This window comes from Takifugu flavidus, chromosome 8 (genome assembly GCF_003711565.1).
Source record: "Takifugu flavidus isolate HTHZ2018 chromosome 8, ASM371156v2, whole genome shotgun sequence".
NCBI lineage: Eukaryota > Metazoa > Chordata > Actinopteri > Tetraodontiformes > Tetraodontidae > Takifugu > Takifugu flavidus.
In genome coordinates, this window is record NC_079527.1 from 3108382 (window position 1) to 3128276 (window position 19895).

The window sequence follows — 19895 nt, forward strand, 5'->3', positions numbered from 1 at the left end:
CAGGCTCCAGATCCCCCCATCCCGCCACCTACTTAGCCTCACTTGTGCACTTGTGGGATCAGCAATTCAGATCGCATGCAAATGGAGAGAGAAAGAGGGGGAGAGAGAGAGAGCAAAAGTGAGGGAAGCGAGGGTGCAGCAGCTTTATTGGAGAGAGAGAGAGATAGAGAGGGGAGGAAGAGGGAGAGAGAGAGCAAAAGTGAGGGAAGCGAGGGTGCAGCAGTTTCCTTGGAGAGAGAGAGATAGAGAGGAGAGGAAGAGGGAGACAGAGAGAGAGAGAGAGAGAGAGAGAGAGCAAAAGTGGGGGAAGCGAGGGTGCAGCAGCTTTCTTGGTGGGGGAGAGAGAGAGAGAGAGAGCGATCCCAAGCCCTTCCTCCACCACCTCCTCCTCCTCTCTTCCTCCTGGTCTCCCAGCCGGCGGCGGCAGAAAGGGATTTTTAACCCGGGCTGCAGATGCGGGGCACTGGACTGGACAGCACAGGAGACACTGGTGATCGGCAGCGAAGAACCCGATAGCAGGCTGGTTGCAAATAGAAAGTTTGGACTTTTGTTTTCGGACCAACTAGAATTTGAGAAAGTTAACTTTTTTGCGGCATCCGTGCGGTGGTCATGAGTTCCAGGGGCGCACTCCGGGCCGGCCGGACAGCGCTGCTCTTCGCGGGGCTGCTCGTGGCTCTGTGGCAGCGCTGCGCCGCAAGTTGCCCGGAGAAGAACCTGGAGGACAGGGAAGAGGAGGCCAACGTAGTTCTGACCGGCACCGTGGATGAAATCATTAACATGGACCCGGTGCACAACACCTATTCTTGCAAGGTAAGCGGCCCCTTCTGTCGAGCCGCCGAGGCGCGGCAGCGCTCCGCAGGAATTCCACCTGCTTCCAGCGGAGCTCCGGTAAAAGTCGCTTTTTGCGCATGCATTACATGGCGTGGAGCAGTTGGAAGGAGTGCGTTCAAATCCTCATCTGGGGCGTCAACAGATTGCGTGAAAAACATCAACAAAACTCCTTCATTCGTACGCGTTTCGGGCAATGTCTTAGAAATAGACACAAAACGACTACACCAAGGGGACCCTGAGGGATCACGCAATCGCGTTGCAGTGGGACCCTGGCCCCCGAGTTCTGCTCCAATTTCGAACTCCTACTTGTTTCCCTGTATGCGTTGTTTGCTGACAAAATCAAAAGACTTTAGTTTCTGTACAGTCCTGACACAACCTCAAACAACCAAACCAAAATGTCATTAAATTGCTGTGTAGTGCGTTCAACAATACCACTCAGTGATCTTTCCATTGCTCTACATCACCTGGGTGTCATATCAGTAACGATTTCAGTTCACCAGGACACACATGTTGTGGAGAAAACGGTGCATGTTTCCATAAATAAGCCCGTGTCCAGTCAGGATTGTCTTCTGCACCCACTATAGAAATGTGTCAGAATAACCAGAATGCACTTTGGCCTTCCCCTCTGTGTCCACTTGTGTCATCTCTCCCGGGGAAGTGCAGTAGATTAGAGCCGAGGGGCTCATCTTCTGGAAACACGATCCGCCAACTAGTGCTGAAATGTGACAAGGCAGATAAACACGGACTGAAGTAGAGTAGCTTTCCAGTGACGGTGCAGAAATGAATTTCCCATGATGCTCTGTCTCTGACAGCATGCAGTGTCTTAAGAGATATCCGGATGATATGTCTGCTAAAAATGGTCACTGTTCCTAATGGCTTCAATGAAATGCTAAAAGGTGTGTTTTTTCCCGGTCCCCGACTAAAGGTTAGGGTGTGGCGCTACTTGAAAGGGAAGTCCAGCGTCGACCGTGAAATTCTCCTGGATGGCGGCAACAAGGTGATGATAGGCGGCTTTGGCAACCCCCAAATCTGCGACAACCAGGTGGCCACGGGCGACACGCGCATATTCTTTCTCAACCCTTCTTCGCTGTCCATGGGCCCGGAACACAAAAATGAACTCAAGCTCAACTCCAGCCTGATGAGGATTACCCTGCGTAACCTGGAGGATGTGGAGCACTGCGTGGAAGGTAAGAGGCCTACAGCCCTTTTGGAAATGACAAGCTATTACCATTTTGTAACGATGCATCATTGTTTAATCCTGGATTATTTTGTGCTGCTTATCTTCCTGTGTGACATTCTGTAAACACGCTTCATGCTGTGGTTAATCACAGTAAGTCATTTAAAGCAGGCGGGATTGACGTCGCCTAGCCTCGGGCTTTGTTATTATTTCCCAGAACTGAAAACAAAAGTATACCTGAGTCATTTTAGGAGCTTTGTTGCCATGGCGAAGTCCTTTTCCAAGAGTAGCCTTGAGCTGTGTGATAACGCCTTCTGAACATGAGTTGAGGGGTCAGGGGATGATTCTTAGGCTGTTCCAGCCTGCAGTTGGGCCACTTTATTAAGTCAAAGGTGAAACCGCTTAACGTGTACACGCGCACAACGCCGGCGCTTTGCAGGGCAAATTGTCGCTGTTCCCACACTGTTTTACAGCTGCCTCAAAGGTTCCCACCATTTCAACTTTCATGTCAGGGATCGACCGAATGGGCTCCAGCAACGGATACAGCAAAATTTCCTATAAAAGTTGCGTATTTTTACGTCTCCGAGTCGTTTGTCAGGATCTGAAGAAACTGCACAGCGTGACAAACAGCTCTCAGCATCTGGCGTGACAACGACACCGTGCGGCCGGAGAAGAGTGAACTTGCTGCTGTCTGATTTCTAAATGCCGCTTGACAAAGTTGGCATCTCTGTGGAGTTTTAGTCAAACATTTAAAGGTTTCAGGCATCAGTGCGCAGATCACAGAGTAGAAGCCTATCTTGGGCAATCATAGTTGTGGGGTATTTATTCCGGGTACTTTCCTCTGAGCGCTACAGGGTGGCAGGATGTTCCAGTGGACAGAGCTTGTTTGCAGTGTTAAGTTGCATTTGGCACACACATAAAACTTCTTCTGTTTATCTGTCCAGGCACGAAACACTGCACTGCTAACCTTTTTATTCAACCCCCCTTTTTTTCCCCTTTCGGTATCCTTTTGTGGCGAGCGGAGTTTCTTGGCACTGACAGATGGTCCAGAATGCGGCCTTTTTGTTTTGGGGTTTTGAATTTAAAGCGGGTTTATGCTGTAGAAGCTGATTTTTTTCATATCTCATTTAATTTTAACTGATGGTGGTAAGGAAATTGTTCTTTTTTTATAGCCTGTCAAGAAGATTTTTCAAGTCAGGCGCTGGAGTTAATTTCGATTATAAGCTAACTGTCAATTTCGCTCAGGCTGAATATGTAAATTATAAATGTGGACCTAATGATTAACTGGCAGGCCTCTATCTGGAAGAGAATGAACTGTGGATTATTGCAGCGCATGGTTTCAATTATGAGTTTAGAGCAATCCCATCCATTCTGCTCAGAGACTGACGATGTCAGCGCCGTGGGACAAGACTCTACCTGTCACAGCACTTGTTTCACCCTCCTCTGCTTTCTCTTCATTCTTGACATTTTCGATAGTTAGGCTAGGCTCAGGAATGCCTGGCAGAGGTTGGAAGGAAGGCTTCCGAGGTGGAAGAAAAAAGGCTTTGTGTAAGCTCGTCACTAAAAGAAGCTGTAGAAAGACGCAAGAAAGTAAGATTGAGTGATCCCGTATGAATTGAAAATGGCGGGACTGTCTTTTGTGCGTGTACAGGCGCGAAACACAAGGCATGTTTTGCTTGGTGCGGTCTACTTTTGTCAAGTTTGGAACAGTACCCGTGAAGATTGATGCCTTCAGGCGCTGTTTTTTTCCATACTATTTATATTCCTGTGCTTTTCGCATCGGGTGGTGGCACTTGAGCCTTTCATCTGGCAGCCCTGCCGAGTCACGTGTTTACAAGAGCTTAATAAACACCTGGAGTGGGGATCAGATCTTAAAATTCCGTATTTACTGCTCAATGTATAAAGATCTGTCTGCCTGAATTAATATTCCACTTCACAACCTGGCGTGACAAGGATGTGACATTTTTCAAGGAGTGTTACCCGCAAGTGTTGACATTTAGCAGAAGCTAAATGCAAATTAAAAAATCGCAAATATTTAGAGACGGTTGCACCGTTCAGTCACTTGAACATACTCCTGGCTTTTCTGAGGGAAAGATGAAGAGCTGTAAATGTGGGGGTTTGAGTTTTAAAACTCAGCGATGGCAGGAAATTGTAGCAGAATGCCAGTTTGTTCTCTGCAACCAACTATTACATCAGTAACACCTTTAAAAAGTAAAAAGGGAAGGTGGATGGAGGGAGTTTTTTCAGGACTTTTTCATCACATCCGGAAATGATGAAGACACGATCTTGTGCACAGTCTTGACTTTGCACTTGCAAATAAAGTTAAATCACTTAAATCAAATTGAATGCCGCTATAGCCTTGTTGTTACTCAGTAGCATTGTGCGATATCAGCTTAATATGCAGTACGTTGTGTCGTTCAGTTGTGTGACGACGATGATGATGATTTGCTGCCGATTTTCCTTTTCCGTTCTTGGTAATAAAAGCCTTTTTTCATTTCAAGATCAATGCATCTTAACATCATCAACCAACAGCTTGGGCACATGCAGAGCGGCATCTTGGACTGCGACCCCGCTGTGCTGATCATCGCTCTTGTGATTAACATGGACTCGCTGTCTGAATTCACACTGCACACAGCCGCTGACCGCATTGACTGTACGGGATTGAAGCAATTTAGCCAAACAGCGTAGAGTGTAATCGGAGTGAATTGAAAATGTTACCCTGATTGTTCACTGATTGCACTTTAACTGATGAAGTGGGCGGTGTTGGAGTTTTGGAAACGTCCTGATGGAGAAGTGTTGAGCACTCGGGGAGATGTTATCTGTCTTGCCCTGTTTTTAGCCGCCTTTGTTTCAGCTTCTTATGACTCGATGGCAGAGTCTTTCCGTCAAGGCCCCTGCAAAGGAAAGAAGGAAAAATGCTGTTTCTTCCTTCTTGTCACCATGTCCTCCCGCCCTGGCCCCTGCTTTTGTTTTGTTTTTTTCTAAATCTGCTTTAAGGTTGTGGAGATGAGGCAGTCAGAAGTCAGTTAACACTCACGCAACAGCGGCGGCAAAGATCTATGGGCCTTGGTGCTGCATCTATTTTAAAAGCTTTTGCAGGCCTTGCAATCAAACGTGCCTGTGGGATGTTAATGAGAAGTGTTTTACTCCCCAACATACCGCGGGCTCTTTATGATCCGCGTGTACGGCAGACCAGAGGCTCACTGGTAATGGGGTTAACCAGGCTTGCTGAGAACATGATGGGGGTCCCGATTTGCTGGCAGGTGGTCTTGCTTAATGACGGGTGAGCAGCGGAGTCCTGTGGAATGCTCCTCGGAGTGGGTGGGATGTGGGATATCTGTGCGAGCGCACCCCGCCCGCTCCTCCTGTGCTCCTTCTGGTGAAAGGGCCTGTAGGCCTCATAGAAAACGCTTTTCTTTCCTGTTTGCCAAAGGAGGAGGCAGGGAATTGACTGGAATTCTGGACCTGCTCAAGCAACGCCCTCACCTTTTGATATGTGAGCAGATAATTGTGGAATGATGTGGCGAAACAGCAAGAACCTGAGCTTTTTTGGGGTCTTTTTGGCCCTGGCATCTCATTGTCACATCTCACTTAGTGATTATAATAATGAAAAGCTGCAAAAGTTGTTGCTGTCGTGACACTTTTGGAAGGTTGTTCAACTACCAAGACATGGCATCGACGATCACGCACACAAATTCAAAATCTAGTATCTAACATAGTTGTACTCTCCAAATGCAGGCGTAACCATTGGAAAGTGACATTACCAAAAGTGTGCCTTGAGTCCTGGCTCTGCTGAGTAGCAAAGGGTTCATTTACAGCTAGAGTTAATCAGTGACTCAAATCCCTGAAAGTATGCCGAGTACACAGACTCAGTGACACTAATCTTTGGTGTCCAGTGTCCACCTTGAAACTGAGCTGTTTTCATGTTCTCCGCTGCAGTGAGGACATGCTTGATGCAGCCGCACTGAAACATTTATTGGAATCTTCTGGGTTTTGCTGCTATTAAGCCGGCATGTTGCTGGAAGCTTCAACTGGTGGACCGTAGTTTTGCAGAGGAGTGACATGTCGCATAATAGTAATTTGCTAATTATGGTCACATATGAGCTTAATAATGACATCTTTTGTTTGGCAGTGGCAGTCTTTATGTCTGACCTGATAGAATTTTCTGCTATAAAACAGAGAAATCCTGCCGCATGTTTCCTGCCCTGTAATTTAAATGTCAGACTCAAGTACAAGTGCGTTCATCTTAGCATGAAATTTCAGAGAAAGGTCGGAGCATTACTGCTGCGTAATACGCCATAATGACCTACCGTATGTTCGACTGTCAGGTAGGCGAAAACCTCTGGCTCGTGCGTATTTCCAGAGGGAGGACGGATGGAATTCATTTTGAGGTGGCTCTCTGTGAGAAAGCTCTGCAGCCTCACCCAGGTGACTGAAATAAAGCACCAGGGTCTTTTGGCCATCCATGTCTACACAAGCAGCCTATTGTCATCAAGGGCTCATGGGAAGTCAAGAAGACTGACTTTAGGGGATTTTCTCTCAGGGTCCTTGAATGGATTAGCCCCTAGTCTAAAAGTGAGAGTTAATTTGGCTGCTGTAGAGTCTTTCTCCTAAGGTGTAGCCTTGGTAAGCCCGTGGACCCTGTATGGCTTATTTGAGGGCATTAATGCAGTGAGGTGAACACAACTTGGCAAGAGAAAAATTTGATTGAAGGCTTTGATGGAGTAAGCAACAAAGGCTTGAGCCAGGAAACAAGTCAAACGGGCCTGCTTGCCAGCTAACCCACGGTCTCCAGAGTTATGGCACATTTTGTGATTTTAATTAAAAAATGCAGGAGCGGAGAGCCCGCTTGGCACGGCAATAAAGGACCCTGAAATGAAAAAGCCATGAAAGATGGAAGAAAGCAAAGGAGGAACAGACCACTTAACTGCTGTCTGTCTGTCTTGGCCCGAGTCCCAGCTTGAAAGGGGAGTGTATCACTCTTACGGATAAGCATCAGAGATGCTATTGATTGTACGCTGAGACACCTACATGCCATGACATGCTACCGAGACATTAGCACGTTCGCAGCATGTGTACCAGCATTTTCTAAAGCCCACGTGCACAAAGGTATTCATGTCTAATCTAAAGGAGTCATGTCTAATCCTGTTGTGATTTATTCGTTTTTAATGTTTCTAATGCACTGACAGGTGAATTTTAATATTCATTTTCCTCATGAAGCACCTGTCAAATATTTCTCTATAGCCCTGAAACAATTCTTACTACATAATAGCAAATGGACATCTGTAGGAGACTGTAGGAGAAGTCCTACAGTTGGTTGTTGTCGTACTTGCTTTTATGCTTTTCCCAGTTTGGGAAAGTGCAACTGACCTCACGCACGGTAAACATCCCTCCCATGTCGCAGATCTGGGTTCCCGCTGGGAAATTGGATCCCTGACAAAAATGATTACGTTCCATAATGTGTTTTCCAAATTCTGAAGCAGGGCAGCTGCTGTGGCAAGTGCTGCTACTTAGTGTCAATGTGCCAGATGCATCAGGTTTAGCGAAAAGGGTTTGTTTTTTTTTGGTGGGAGACCAGTGGGGTAGCGGCAGCCCCAGTGTGATTTGGATTTAAAGCAGCCCAGCTGTCACTCCAGAGTGCCTCCAAACAATTAAAAGAATATGAAATGTTCTTGTTTAAGGTATGTTAATCGTTTGATGGAGCCGTTTTGCTGGATGAGTTTTCCTCCTTGTAACTGTTTGATTATCTATAGCTCTTTTACTCAAGCGCTTGGTGATTTTATCAGTTTTTTTGAGATTCGCAAATCCACGGTCGATATAATCAGGAATTAAGATGGATTTATGGCTTTGACAAAGAGTCCCGCACAAATGCTTCCACGCATAGTGAGCATTAACATGCTGGCGTGTTTGTATCAACCCACACATCTTTGTGCACTCAGTGAAATAAAAATAAATACATTTAAAAAAAAAATCTGTGCTTTATTTTATTTCATTTATTTAACCCTGATAAATATTGAGATTGATAACCTCATTTTCAAGGGAGTCTAACGGGACTTTATCATACAAATATTCATATTTACACATGTATTTGATCATTTCCACTCATATTTAATGATGAATAAGAATTACATCATCAGGAAATACATCATAAAAACCAGACCGGTCACAGATGTTGTTCATCGCCTATACTTTTTTGTACACAGAGAGGTGCACACGGTCCTGGCCCCACGGTCATGTGTGAATATCAAGCAACTTGAAAAGGTTTTCCTCTAGTTTAGTAACAACAGCCTTGAAAACACTCAGAAGTTGCGCTCATTTATCCTCACCACACCCAAAAAGTGCTGCTGTTCCTGATTTCTGCTTTGTGTCTAATCTGATTCTCATTTCTGAGTGCCCCTGCGTCGGTTTACCGTTTCATACAGGAAGTGCTGACAACTTGGTTCCCATTTTCATAAACAAATCATGGGACATACAGGATTTTGCTGTTCTTTTTTTGTCCATCAGACAACATCCTTGTCTCCTTTACATCCTTTCCCTCTCCTGCAGGGGATGCGACTCTCTCCCGGGGGCTTTTCCTTCGTGTCCCCTTCTACATAAATGTCTACTTTTATTCTTATTCCAGGTGTCATCTTTAATGTTCTTATATTGGCACGGTGACCTGTGCATGTGTCGGCCTGTCATTGTGTTTGTGCAAGCGTCCCAAGGGTGCTGCATACTTTGCTTTCCCTGCCTTGGAAGCACCTTTGTGGCAGGCAGGGTTGATAAATGACAGTCCACCGAGCTAGTTTGAGTTTTATGTTTCCACTGTTAACCTTTCGCACAGATTACATTTTTCTCCTACTTGCGTTGCCCTCACCTAGCCATTCCCACACTCGCCATCTTCCGCCTCCCGGTGTTCCCGTCCCTCAGCGGTTTATCCTCTAATTAGAACGGAATTCTTCGGCCCGTAAAGCTGTCACAGTCTCAACAACCAGGTGCACTTTGTGTTGAACTGACTCCAGCCTCTGACCTATGCTGTCTGTATGACTCTCAGTTTCTGTAAGAAGCAACACAAGTCAGTCATAATTTTTATATATATCCATATCTATATATTTTTTTATCTATATAAAGAGAAGCTTATTTTCACCAGTGTGTCATTTCCTCTGTGTCATCATGCATGAGAAGCAGAGGGCATTAATACTAGAAAACTACCTCAGCTGTATAAGACTACATAAAAAGAAAGTGTGAAAAATATGTAGATTAAAAACCTGGGATTGTCCACATCAGAGAAACATGGACTGTGTGGATAAATTACAGTTGCTGTGAAAGTCTGTTAAACAGGGTGATCTGTTTCATAATTGGGCGTCTAATCAGGTTGTCATGCATTTTTTATTTGAGCTAATTGGCTATTAATGAATACTAATTACGGCCTGTCTTGTCATTAATTTAACTGGCTTCTATTCATTTTCAGCAACACGCCCCAGTTGTTGGAAGCGGTGTTTTCTTCTGTTATGGAATTTGTGATATGTGTCTTCTGGCAAACCCCAAAGATAAACTTTCCGAAAGAGATGAAGCCTCTTAGGAATTTTCTCTCTCTCTCTTTTCCTCTCTCTCTGTCTCTTTTCCTCCTCTCTCTTGCTGTCCCTCTGTCCTCATGTTTTGCCCTTCAGGCTGACAGATTTGTCAGGCTAAAGGGAAGCACTCAGACTGCCCTTGTTGTTTTAGCCAACAATGGCAAGGACGTGATGGCTTTCAGAGACAAACAGAGATATCTAGCAGAGGATGTCTCACTGACGTGTGCATGTGTCAGCAGACGCACGCACACACACATGCATGTTCAGCTGTTATTATTGTCAACGATGAGCGTCTTTAGTGTGAATTAAAATCCCTGCTTGATATGCATGGAGCTGTTGGGGCAGGGAGAACAGACGATCGGGGGCGGGGGGCGGGGGGGGGGGGGGTGTAGGGGTCCCGCATAGTTTGTTTAGAATAGAAAAATGGTTGAGTTAATGAAAGCAAACATCAGTGACAGTACCAAATAAGCACGCTCGATAACCTTTGGATATAAAACACGCACTTCCATTTTTGACAATCATTTCCAAAGGGATAATTATCATTATTGTTTATTTTTCCACTTCCTCTGCTGGAAATCCTGACACAAACTGTGGGAAACAGACTCGTGGCGGGTGCCTTGAAGCAGCTCTCGGCATTTTCCAGTGGCAGCAACATGGCACCCCAAAGAGGCCAGGCCTGAGGGATCCATCTTCCATCGAAGACTGGGAGCCTTTGCCATCTCTCTACGGGGGCCTCCTTCTTGTCTATCTAAAGCCCCTCTAACGGCTCCTGTAAACACACCAAGGCCTAATTATCCTACCACATTCTCACCTGTTTTAGACGTGCTACACAATCCTCTTGTGATCACTTTAGTGGTGGCGTAAACATTTCTGGCATCCATCTTTCAGAGAAATGGTTTTCTCGTGCACTGTGGGGGCAGAGAAGTGCTTAAATCATGCATATAAGTGGGCTCTTAGAGAAATACTGTATATCAGCGCTGAGATGGATGACAAGTGAATGCGGCGGGTTTGAGTTTGAACTGCCTATGCTAGTTTTTCTAAGAGGCCGTGCGGCCTGTTAGGACAGGCTGGAAGAAAAATACACAAATCACTTCCGTTGTAGACTGTGCTAACGCAACTGTGTTTGCGCTCCAGTTGTTTTTCTTTTATGACTGAGAAACATCAAGCTCTCACACCCAGTGAAATACAGTTTTGAAGAATCACCGCGGAAGCCTTTTGATCGATAAATGGTGTCATGCTCCTGACTAACCCACAAATATGGCTCCAACAGAGTAAGAACAGGAAACCTGACTTTTCATACAACTTTTTAAACACTTTGAAATCAGATAAAATCAAAAAAAAAGTTTCCCATATTTACCAATGTATCCTATGTTAAATGTGCAAGTTCACTTTCACTGCAGTTTAACACCTAGAGGTCATCGGTGCGGCTTTACTCACGTAGGACAGGGCGGGGTTAGGCATGTGACTCCAGTGTAATCAGTAAATAAGAAAACGTGGAATGCAACAGGTTGGTAACTCACCGCAAATATTTGCCCGACAGATGTCTGGAAGATCTGAAGGTGCTCCAGAGTTGGGCCAAATGCACCTTTGATAAGGCCAGGACCTTAGCCACTTGATGTATTTGTGCTACAGGAAGCTTGGAAAAAGCTTCAGTTTTTTCATGTATAATATTGTGAGAGGCTGATATATTGTTTTATTTGGGTTTGGTAACTCGGTCAATTCGAATAATGTTATCCTTAGTCTTGTTATACAGCCTGTTGCTTATCTGCATGTGTGTGATCAAGATCAGCTCGCAAAGTTTTTCTGCTTCACTTTTCTCGGCTCTTTTTTAACCGCTGACTTGGCCTCAACTTCGAGTGCAGGACCATCCAATCACGAGTCAGTGTGAGATCTCGGACAGATGGGTTTGAAGGATTTCTCATATTCTGTCTGCGAGGAAATCAATCATTCCTCCCTCTCTTTCAAAGATATTATACAGCACTGATTTCTGCCCCTTTTTGCATTGTAATCTCCCGATGACTCTCTGAGACTTAGAAGTTTCTGGCTGGGAAATTGTAATGTGTATATTTATGTTTCTACCATTTGGCAAAGCCACGGGCCTCCTTTTTGTTTTCAAAGTACGTCTGTTGCCAGATCTGTCTCGCTGTCCTTTTTCCCCCTCTTCTCTTTTGCCGGGCCGCCAGCACATGAGTCACTCTCAAACCGGCTTTATTTCTTCATCTTTATCTTCCTCTCTGTCTCTCCGTATCGCTCCTGCTTGTCCCGTTCTTGTCTATGCAGATTGAACTTGCTTCTTCCGATGCCGGCAGAATGTTGATCAGCTCCAATTTACATCCAAACAATGGACGGAGTCGAGAGCCGATTCACCTCTTCTTTTCTCCTCTCATTCACCCTCCTTGAACCCTTGATTCCTCACTCTCATCCTCTCTTTCCGTCTCCGCTTTTCATCCAGTTGCCCCCGTTCCGTTGCTGTATTGTGCTTTTAGGATGCTGGGTGCCTTCGGTAACGAGTAAAATACAGGGAGCCCCCCGAACAGTAAACTTAAGTGAGTGTTTTTGGACGTCTATAGTGGGCCCGAAGGCAGAGCCTTCCTGATAATGAACTCCACACACTCAACTTAAACACTCAGACCCCCTCACATCCATTTGTTTGGGCCTCAAACAAGCATTTGTTCTCCTATGGGGCCAGTCACCTGTCATTTTTAAAAGCCGACACACATCAATTAACACGAGCTTCAATCGGCATTGATTTTGGTGTCACTGACTGCCAGTCAAATTCTAACCCTCTTGGATTTAAAAGCAGTATTACAGGAAGCAGATTACAAAGCGTGGCACATTTGCCCAAGTATTGCAAATGAGAACTGACTTGGCATGCTAATTGCTGTTTAGACTAATTTTGTCAAATTGAATGTGAGAGGACAGCGAGGTAGAAGGGCCTCTTAGGGCGCTGCAGAAGCATCTGGTTTCCAAGTACCCGTGGTTAAATATACTGTAAATGACAAATTGCACAAGCTGCCTGTGCATTTGGGATGGGCGTCTGCAGGGAGTTCACATGAGGGTTAATATTATGTTTCCTTTATAGCCAACTAGAGCTGAACACGTTTCCACAGCCGCGGCTGGCGTTATGTCGTGTATGACTCAGTGTTTCTCAGACTTACCCATTGATGCAAAAATCAGATGGGTGGTTTTACATGAAAAAAAAATCCAGCCAGCATTTGGTGATCAATAAACAATTAGCATTCACAGGATTTCTATCTATATCTGACACAGATAACGACAGCCCTGCACCACATTTAGTGACAAAATCTCTGATGGTTTCAGTATTGCAGGTGCATAGGGTGCATAGGTTTGTGTATGTCTATAGGCTTTTTATTCTTCTGTTCTATTCTCTCTTTCAGTTCCTAAAGTTATTAGTTTGTTATTGTGGGTTTTTGTCCTTTTTAGGGCTTGTTTGGCAGTTGTTTATATGTCTTCTTGATGTCTTGATGTGAGTGCTTGTTAGTTTGTGGGTTTCCCAGCAGTCACATCCAACATTCATTTAGAAAATAAATTCTTAATATTTTCACTCTACAGGATGGGCTCAACAAAACCATCCTGGCAAAGCAAAACGGACACAAAAAGGCATTCGGATGCCAGTGCTGCTTGCCTCAATGCTGGGCAGGACAAGGGGAAACAAACAAGGTCAGGTTGTGGGTCTGCGTGCGGAGTTTGCAGGTGGATTTGCTCAGTTCAGCGAAAATATCACTTGTTTGGATGCACCAAAATGGGATCCAAAAGGCCATTCAGTTGATTTGTTGAGCATAAAGAATTTCCTTTCCTGTAATTTCATGTTATCTGTACAAATAAATATAATTTATGTGGGTGGCCGTCATCTTTTTTTTTTAACAAAAGAAACTCCGAGCAAAACCTTTTTCATTTCCTTCCTGTCTATCGATGGTCGGCTGAATTAACCCTGCTGATTGCCTCGTAAACCAGATGTACCAGAGCAAAGCGAGTCCATTTGTGGGAGTACTTCCTTAATTATATCGACGTGTGCTGTTAGAAAAGCATTATAGAATACACACAAACCATAAAATGTTCTCCCTCGGGCTGCACCAAACCTTCTCTTTCATGGTCCGGCTCAACAAAAGAGTAGCTTTCTGTTGGGGGCCAGGAGGCACCCTTTGTTATGGACTTCTCCCGTTTTTGAACGTACCCTCCCGACCACCTGCCTTCCGCCTGAACTCTAAAGTTGAGCCCAACTACCATCTTCAAACAAGTGGTACAGTGAACACTCTTGCCCCATTTTCTGTCTTTTACTGTTGGAGGAACTGCAACAAAACAAAAAGCAGAGTGGGTTTGAAAAGAAAAAGGAAAGAATTCTCCTGCCCCCAGTCACACACCACCTCAAAGCAGCTACCTCAAGTTCACAAGGAACATGGAACGGAGAAGAAAGGATTAAGGAGAGGGGCCGGGGTGGTAGCGCTGGAGAATCAAAGTATTGTTGTGACTCGCTCATCAAAGTAAAGGGGTTATCATGGGTGCAAACGGCTGAGCTCGGTTTGTATTGTTCACCCTCATATATGCGCAAATTCCTTACGTTTGTGCTTAGCAGTCGTTATTGGTCCTCAGAGGGGTTTTTTTTTATCCTGGGAAAATCAGGAAAACCCACACTCACTCAAGCACACTTCATCCCGACCATCCCTTGTTGGGGAGGCTGGCTCTCATGTCGACAGATTATTCACGGGGATTTCTTTCTAAATGAGGTGAAATTATTGCTCTCCGCGAAACGGGTCTTTCAGAAGTCACAGCCAGGGTTCCAGCTACTTCCTTTTTTTGTGCTGCCTCCCTTTGTTAGCCAGTGTGGCAGGGTAACCTGATCCCGGACCCGACAAGCGCTCAACGGCAAAAGAAAATCCGTGTTAAGCGGCGACTTCAAATTACAAGGAAGCTTTAATTACTGTGAATTATGTGCCTGGCAGTGCAATTCTTCCCTGCTGCTGTACTACTCTTCATTTTTCCAGGGACTTTTTCTTTCATCCATGTTATATTCACATAAGAATGAAAACTCATTCTCCATTTCTCAATTCTTTTAATTTCTTTAACAATATTCATAGGCAGGTATCTAACAAACCGAACATTTAGTGGTGTGTCTGTAAATATCTGTTATGGATAAAATGTGTGATTTACGGAAGTCTTCATTCATATGATCCCAGATCTCTCCCACGCACTGAAAAGAAATGATCTATCCAACTTTGCAGCTTCTCCTTTAACAAAACAGGACATTTTGCATTGCAATCTGTGTAGGATTGTGCTCTCCTCATGCGTGGTCTATCCATTCCTTCTTGACTTCGTATTCCCACCTCTGCTGAGGCTCCGCTGCCTCTCTTTTGCCGACTGTTAGTGATACTTTGGGCTCCATGGAAGAGTCACCAGCACATGTTTCAGCCGTTATCCGATCTGTGCCCTGCATTACTTTAACATGAGGTTGAACAATTCACCTCATCACGCCCTGTTTGTGTAACCTTCCAAAAGCTGAATGCTTGGCACCCCCCCCCCCCCCCCCCCCCCCAGCAGAACTTTGCAATATCTTCCCACATTCTTCATCAAGTCCTCAGAGGAAGAGATTGCACGCTGCTGTTGCGTAGCTTTGGGAATTTACTCTTTCCAGACCTGGCGGTCTGCCTTGCTGTAGTGTGCTAGATTGCTTGAGAGGGAACTGTTGTAAATTCCTGCATGCTCAAAAGCGTAGGCTTTCATATTTGAAGTAGTAAGATGGACCAGATGTGTGTTTTTGTGTGTGCTTTTGTTCAGTGCAGGACTGGTAAATGTACAGAAAACAAGCTGTCCCATGTCTGCCTTTCAGCAGGACTTTTTAAACGTCCGTCAGCCTCCTCCCAAAGGCTCGGGAGGATGCTCACGTTGGACTTCTGTCAGTCTTCTGTCCACGTCCACCTCAGCTGGATTAGTTCAGCTGAGCAGGGGCCACAAGCAAACATCCCAGTTAATTTTTTTCACCCCTGATTCATTTCACTTGCTTCATTTCTCTCCAAATTGGAAGCACCCCCCACCTGCTTTTCACTGCCATGCACCGAGGGCTGAAGCGTGAGGAGAATGTTGGTCTGAGCCAGGGCGCATTTGGCCTCCTTCTCTGACTGGGGGAAGGGGACTGGAAGCTGTGTTTGGGGGTCTTCTTGTTTAGCCTGTCCTTTTGTCTCCCTAATGACCTGGCTGCGTAAAGTTAGCTGCTCTATTCAGGGGGCATTAAGGGTCATTTTACCTGACGATGGCCATTTCCCCCATGACTAGCCCAGGGGAGGGGAGATGTTTAAAAAAAAAAAAGACCACAGAATCTTTCAAAGATATAATCTGACATATTATATTTTTCAAGAATGGCATTATAAAGGGACTTCACTAAATATGACTCAGTGATCTAGACTTTCAGCGTGATCTTCTTGTAATTCCAACTTTTTGCGACCCTTCCTTTCACCTCCCCGAGGAGGTCAAAGGTCAGAGTTTAGAGCCCAAGCAGCTTGAAGCTAGATCGGCTGTGTAGATGCCTGCAGACTCAAAGGCATGAACCCGCCCCATTGTCTCAGTGCTCGCCACCCATAACATTTAGGGCTTATGAAAAATGATTTAGTGATTCCATAAAATACTGAACCTTAGATCTTTGAAATCTGTCTGAGGGCCTTTATGTCCTTTTTATCAGTTGAAGAGATGCATTTAGAAGCATTTTTCTTGTTAGGAATTCCAAGGTGTCAGTATCACTCATGCCTAATCAACTTACCGCAGCTTTTATTGCACAAAAGGACGGGGTGAAAAAACTGAGCTCTCAAGTCCTGGCAGCCACCCAGGAACTCACCAAATCCATTAAAACAGGCTGTTTAGACATATTGATTAAAACCTTCTGTTCAAAATGCCCAAGATTGTTTTTAAAGATATATTTTTAATACCCTGTATTGGCAGGCAGATACAGAGAGACCGAGATGTCAATATTTATAGCTTGTTCATAACTTAATTTGAAAGTCAAGATTGGAACCATTATTAATAGAGACTGGCTAAAGTGGCACTTTTCTAATCCTGATCGTGCACAAACATGCAGCAAAGCCTTAGCAATGGTAGAATATAACCTGGTTAACCCCCGGAAATGTATTCAGAATTTCCACAGGAATGTTCTGAGCTCGGTTTACAGAACGAACCTGAACTTGCTCATTAGCATGCAGGTAACATCATGTGGCTATCGCTCTAGTACCTGCTTGGTTGCCAAGGAATTGGCACTTAGGTAATGAAAGGCCCATCGCTGACGGGGGTACTTGATTGTGCTGAGGCTGAGCGAGTGGGGCCAAGAGAGAGGGAAATGGGAACCAGCATGAGGGAGGGAGCCGTGGATGGGCTATGGCAAACATAAAACACATAGGAGGAAGCTGCAGAATGAGCGATGAGGAAAATGAGGACCGTCCGATCGGTCTGCTTCGGCAACCTCAGACTTAAATGATGATGTTTTTATGTGCATCAGTACCACCCGAGAGGTGTTGATGAGGCCTATAAAAGAGCGGGAGAAAATGTTTTCATAGCTGATAATGGCCAAACAGGTATGAGAATAAATTCAACCATTTGACAAAGTTTTGCTTGTTATGACCCCCCCAAAAAGAAGAAAACCAGTTTGTTATTTCACACCATTAGCAATTGATTATGACAGAAAAGTCAGTGCAATGTTGTGAATTATTAGCTGGATCTCGGCCCTAAACCAAAAGTTCATTCGTCAACCGGCTGTTTTAATGGGAAATTCGAGTTCCATTTTCAAAACTGTACTTTTAATCTTTAAGCTTTTCCTTATGCAGTAACTATCCGTGACAAACCGTTGCCATAGATTCATTGTAATCAATTTGCCATTTGTCTTTTCACCATTTTCTGTTCTTTTACATAGTAAATGACTCATGCATACAGATATTTTATTTGGCAGATGCCTCACATACCACCACCAGTCCCCTCCACCATGCTCATTATCCGCAGACCTTTAGTACCACTCTGGCCCACCTACCTTCTGTACCTCCACAGTCTCTGAAATTCATGTCGCCTGCTCTCCTGACACCTTTGTGATTCATTGATTTCAATTTGAGCTTTAAATCTTGCCCCCGCAACAAGATGCGCCGCGCACGCTGCCCGCTCGCTCATTTATTATTAACATCTGTGGATGCTGCGGCCTGACAGGCAGATCGCAATCTTTGATTCTATCCCTGCAATATGTAACGGCTCAAGTTAACAACGGAACCTGAGGAGGCTATTTAGTCCGGCATTTGCCCCTCTGTTGACTTTTGGACATTTCTCAAATTCCTTCGTCCATTCATGTTTTGTGCGTATGTCGTCACAGGTCAGTGCACCGCCGGCCGTTCTGGTGTAGCCTCCGACAATACAGTGTAACAGGAACTCAGATCTAATGAAGGCACACTCAAAAGATGGCCACACTCAAGCTCATCTTTTCCTGAGTAAAATGCCCTCCTCATCTGATTAGTGTTGAGCTTTAAGTACTCTTTGATCTCATTATTACTTTATATGTGCTGAAGAAATTTGCAAGATGTAACTTTTGCAGAAGCGAGCAGAAACCAATCAAATGCAGACCAAAGATATGAGGAAGGTCCAGAAAGAACAGGACAATGGACAATGCTTGGCATCCCTCTGGGCTTGAAAGACTGTTTTTTTTCTTACAGCAACTGCAATCAATGAAAACGTCCCAGTCAGGAAACAGACATTTATGTTAATATTGCAAATTGGCCCACAGAAATAAATGTGGTTCCCCTGCCTCTAATTCGGTTTTCCTCACAAAATTGCCAAATGTTTCACATGCATTTATGTTCTGGAACTGGATCTACAGTCATGTGGATCTTACAAAGGTTTTTTCCAGATATTTTTTCCCCCCCAGTTGTTTGGCTGCGTATTCTGTTCCCACATTTAGTCCCACAACTTCAAACACCAGCAGAACAAAACGATTGCAGGGTGCACGATGCTCATTACTGGCGACGGGGAGGTCTTGAAGAAAAGCTGCGTTGTTGACACAGGTGTGTTCTCATCAACAACACAGAGGGGGTGCGTTCGTGTGAACACGTGACGGGGTAGAATATCCACTTGAAACATGCAAATTCAGCCTAACAACATGATAAAGAGGATTGTTTGTGCCTCCTTTTAAGAATTCTGTTCAGTAAGAAGCTGTGTCTTGGACAATTTATGACATTTTATACAGCCTCAGTGACATCAGACCTCTCTAGATGTAAGTTTATTGATCCATCATCAAGATTAACTAATCAGTATTTACACAGCTCGTCCTTCATAGATACACCGAGACAATGAGCTGAAAGCTGTGATTGTGTGGCAGCATCATTTACAGCTTTGATGCTATCACTTATGCACATAGCAAGCGTTTGTGCTGGGATGCGCTGAATTTGTCATGTCCTGAGTTACGCACCACATTTGACCTTGTAGAGGTCTGGTGATTTGTTGCAATCTGGCTGTTTGTAATAAAGATGTTTCGATTTGCCGACCGAGCAGCATCCAATATTGGCCCTCAGCTACAAGGACATGAAGTCAAAAATGAGGCAGGACGCACGTCGAGAATAAGCATACCAATTAGCCGTTGCCATCAAGCTCGATTTAGCACTTCAGAATATGATTCAGGGGTCTGCTTTGTATCCCAAACCACCTACCGGTAATTGGTTTTTGTTCTTCAATGTTGGACAGCAAAGCATAACTTAACTTTTAGGCAGGGAGAAAAAGTTGGATGTGGTAGGAGCAAATCAGATTTTACACAATTTGTATGGTTTTTTTCATCCACTTTCTTTTGCATTACAGAATATCTTTAAATGGCATTATACTGTACACTTCAGCCAGCGCTCATTACCCTCATTTTGCAGTTAAAGAAAAAAACATTTTTGATTCCAGGTTATGATTAATTGTTGGGATTATAGGTTACTATAACAACAGCACTCATTGTCTCTTGGTGTGAGGGGGCATAAGAGAGCAAGAGAGGTGAACAACTGGCTCATTAAAGCAGCTTGCTAATAGGTCTGATGATTTGCCTTATAGTCGTATTTTCACGACTATAAGACGCACCTAAAAGCCTAGAATTTTCGAAAAAAAAATCGACGGTGCGCCTTTTAACCTGGTGCGCCTTTTATATGGATTACGGTAATATTGATTAATCGCGGCTACCGTAGTCAGTAGGCGTGGCCGATGTAAAACAGCAGTCAGAACGATAAATAGGAATTTCAATCCAGTCCCAAACCATTTCTGTGTAAAGACCCCAAAATGACTACTTGCAAGAGACACGCTTACGACGCAGAGTTCAAACTGAAGGCTAT

At 44.6% G+C, this 19895-nt stretch overlaps 1 protein-coding gene across 7 annotated transcripts in view; it reads left to right on the forward strand.

Moving 5' to 3' along the window:
- Nucleotides 1-329: 329 nt before the first annotated feature.
- agrn (agrin) overlaps nt 330-19895 on the forward strand; it is a 199016-nt gene continuing 179450 nt past the window's right edge. For 4 of the 7 annotated variants that reach the window (XM_057039704.1, XM_057039706.1, XM_057039709.1 and 1 more), the window contains exons 1-2: nt 331-810; nt 1757-2018. In XM_057039704.1, the coding sequence (XP_056895684.1) occupies nt 610-810; nt 1757-2018 (463 nt within the window). In that variant the 5' untranslated portion in view covers nt 331-609. Of the gene's footprint in view, nt 811-1756; nt 2019-19895 lie in introns of all 7 variants that reach the window. The other 3 variants (XM_057039707.1, XM_057039711.1, XM_057039710.1) reach the window with 2 other exon arrangements.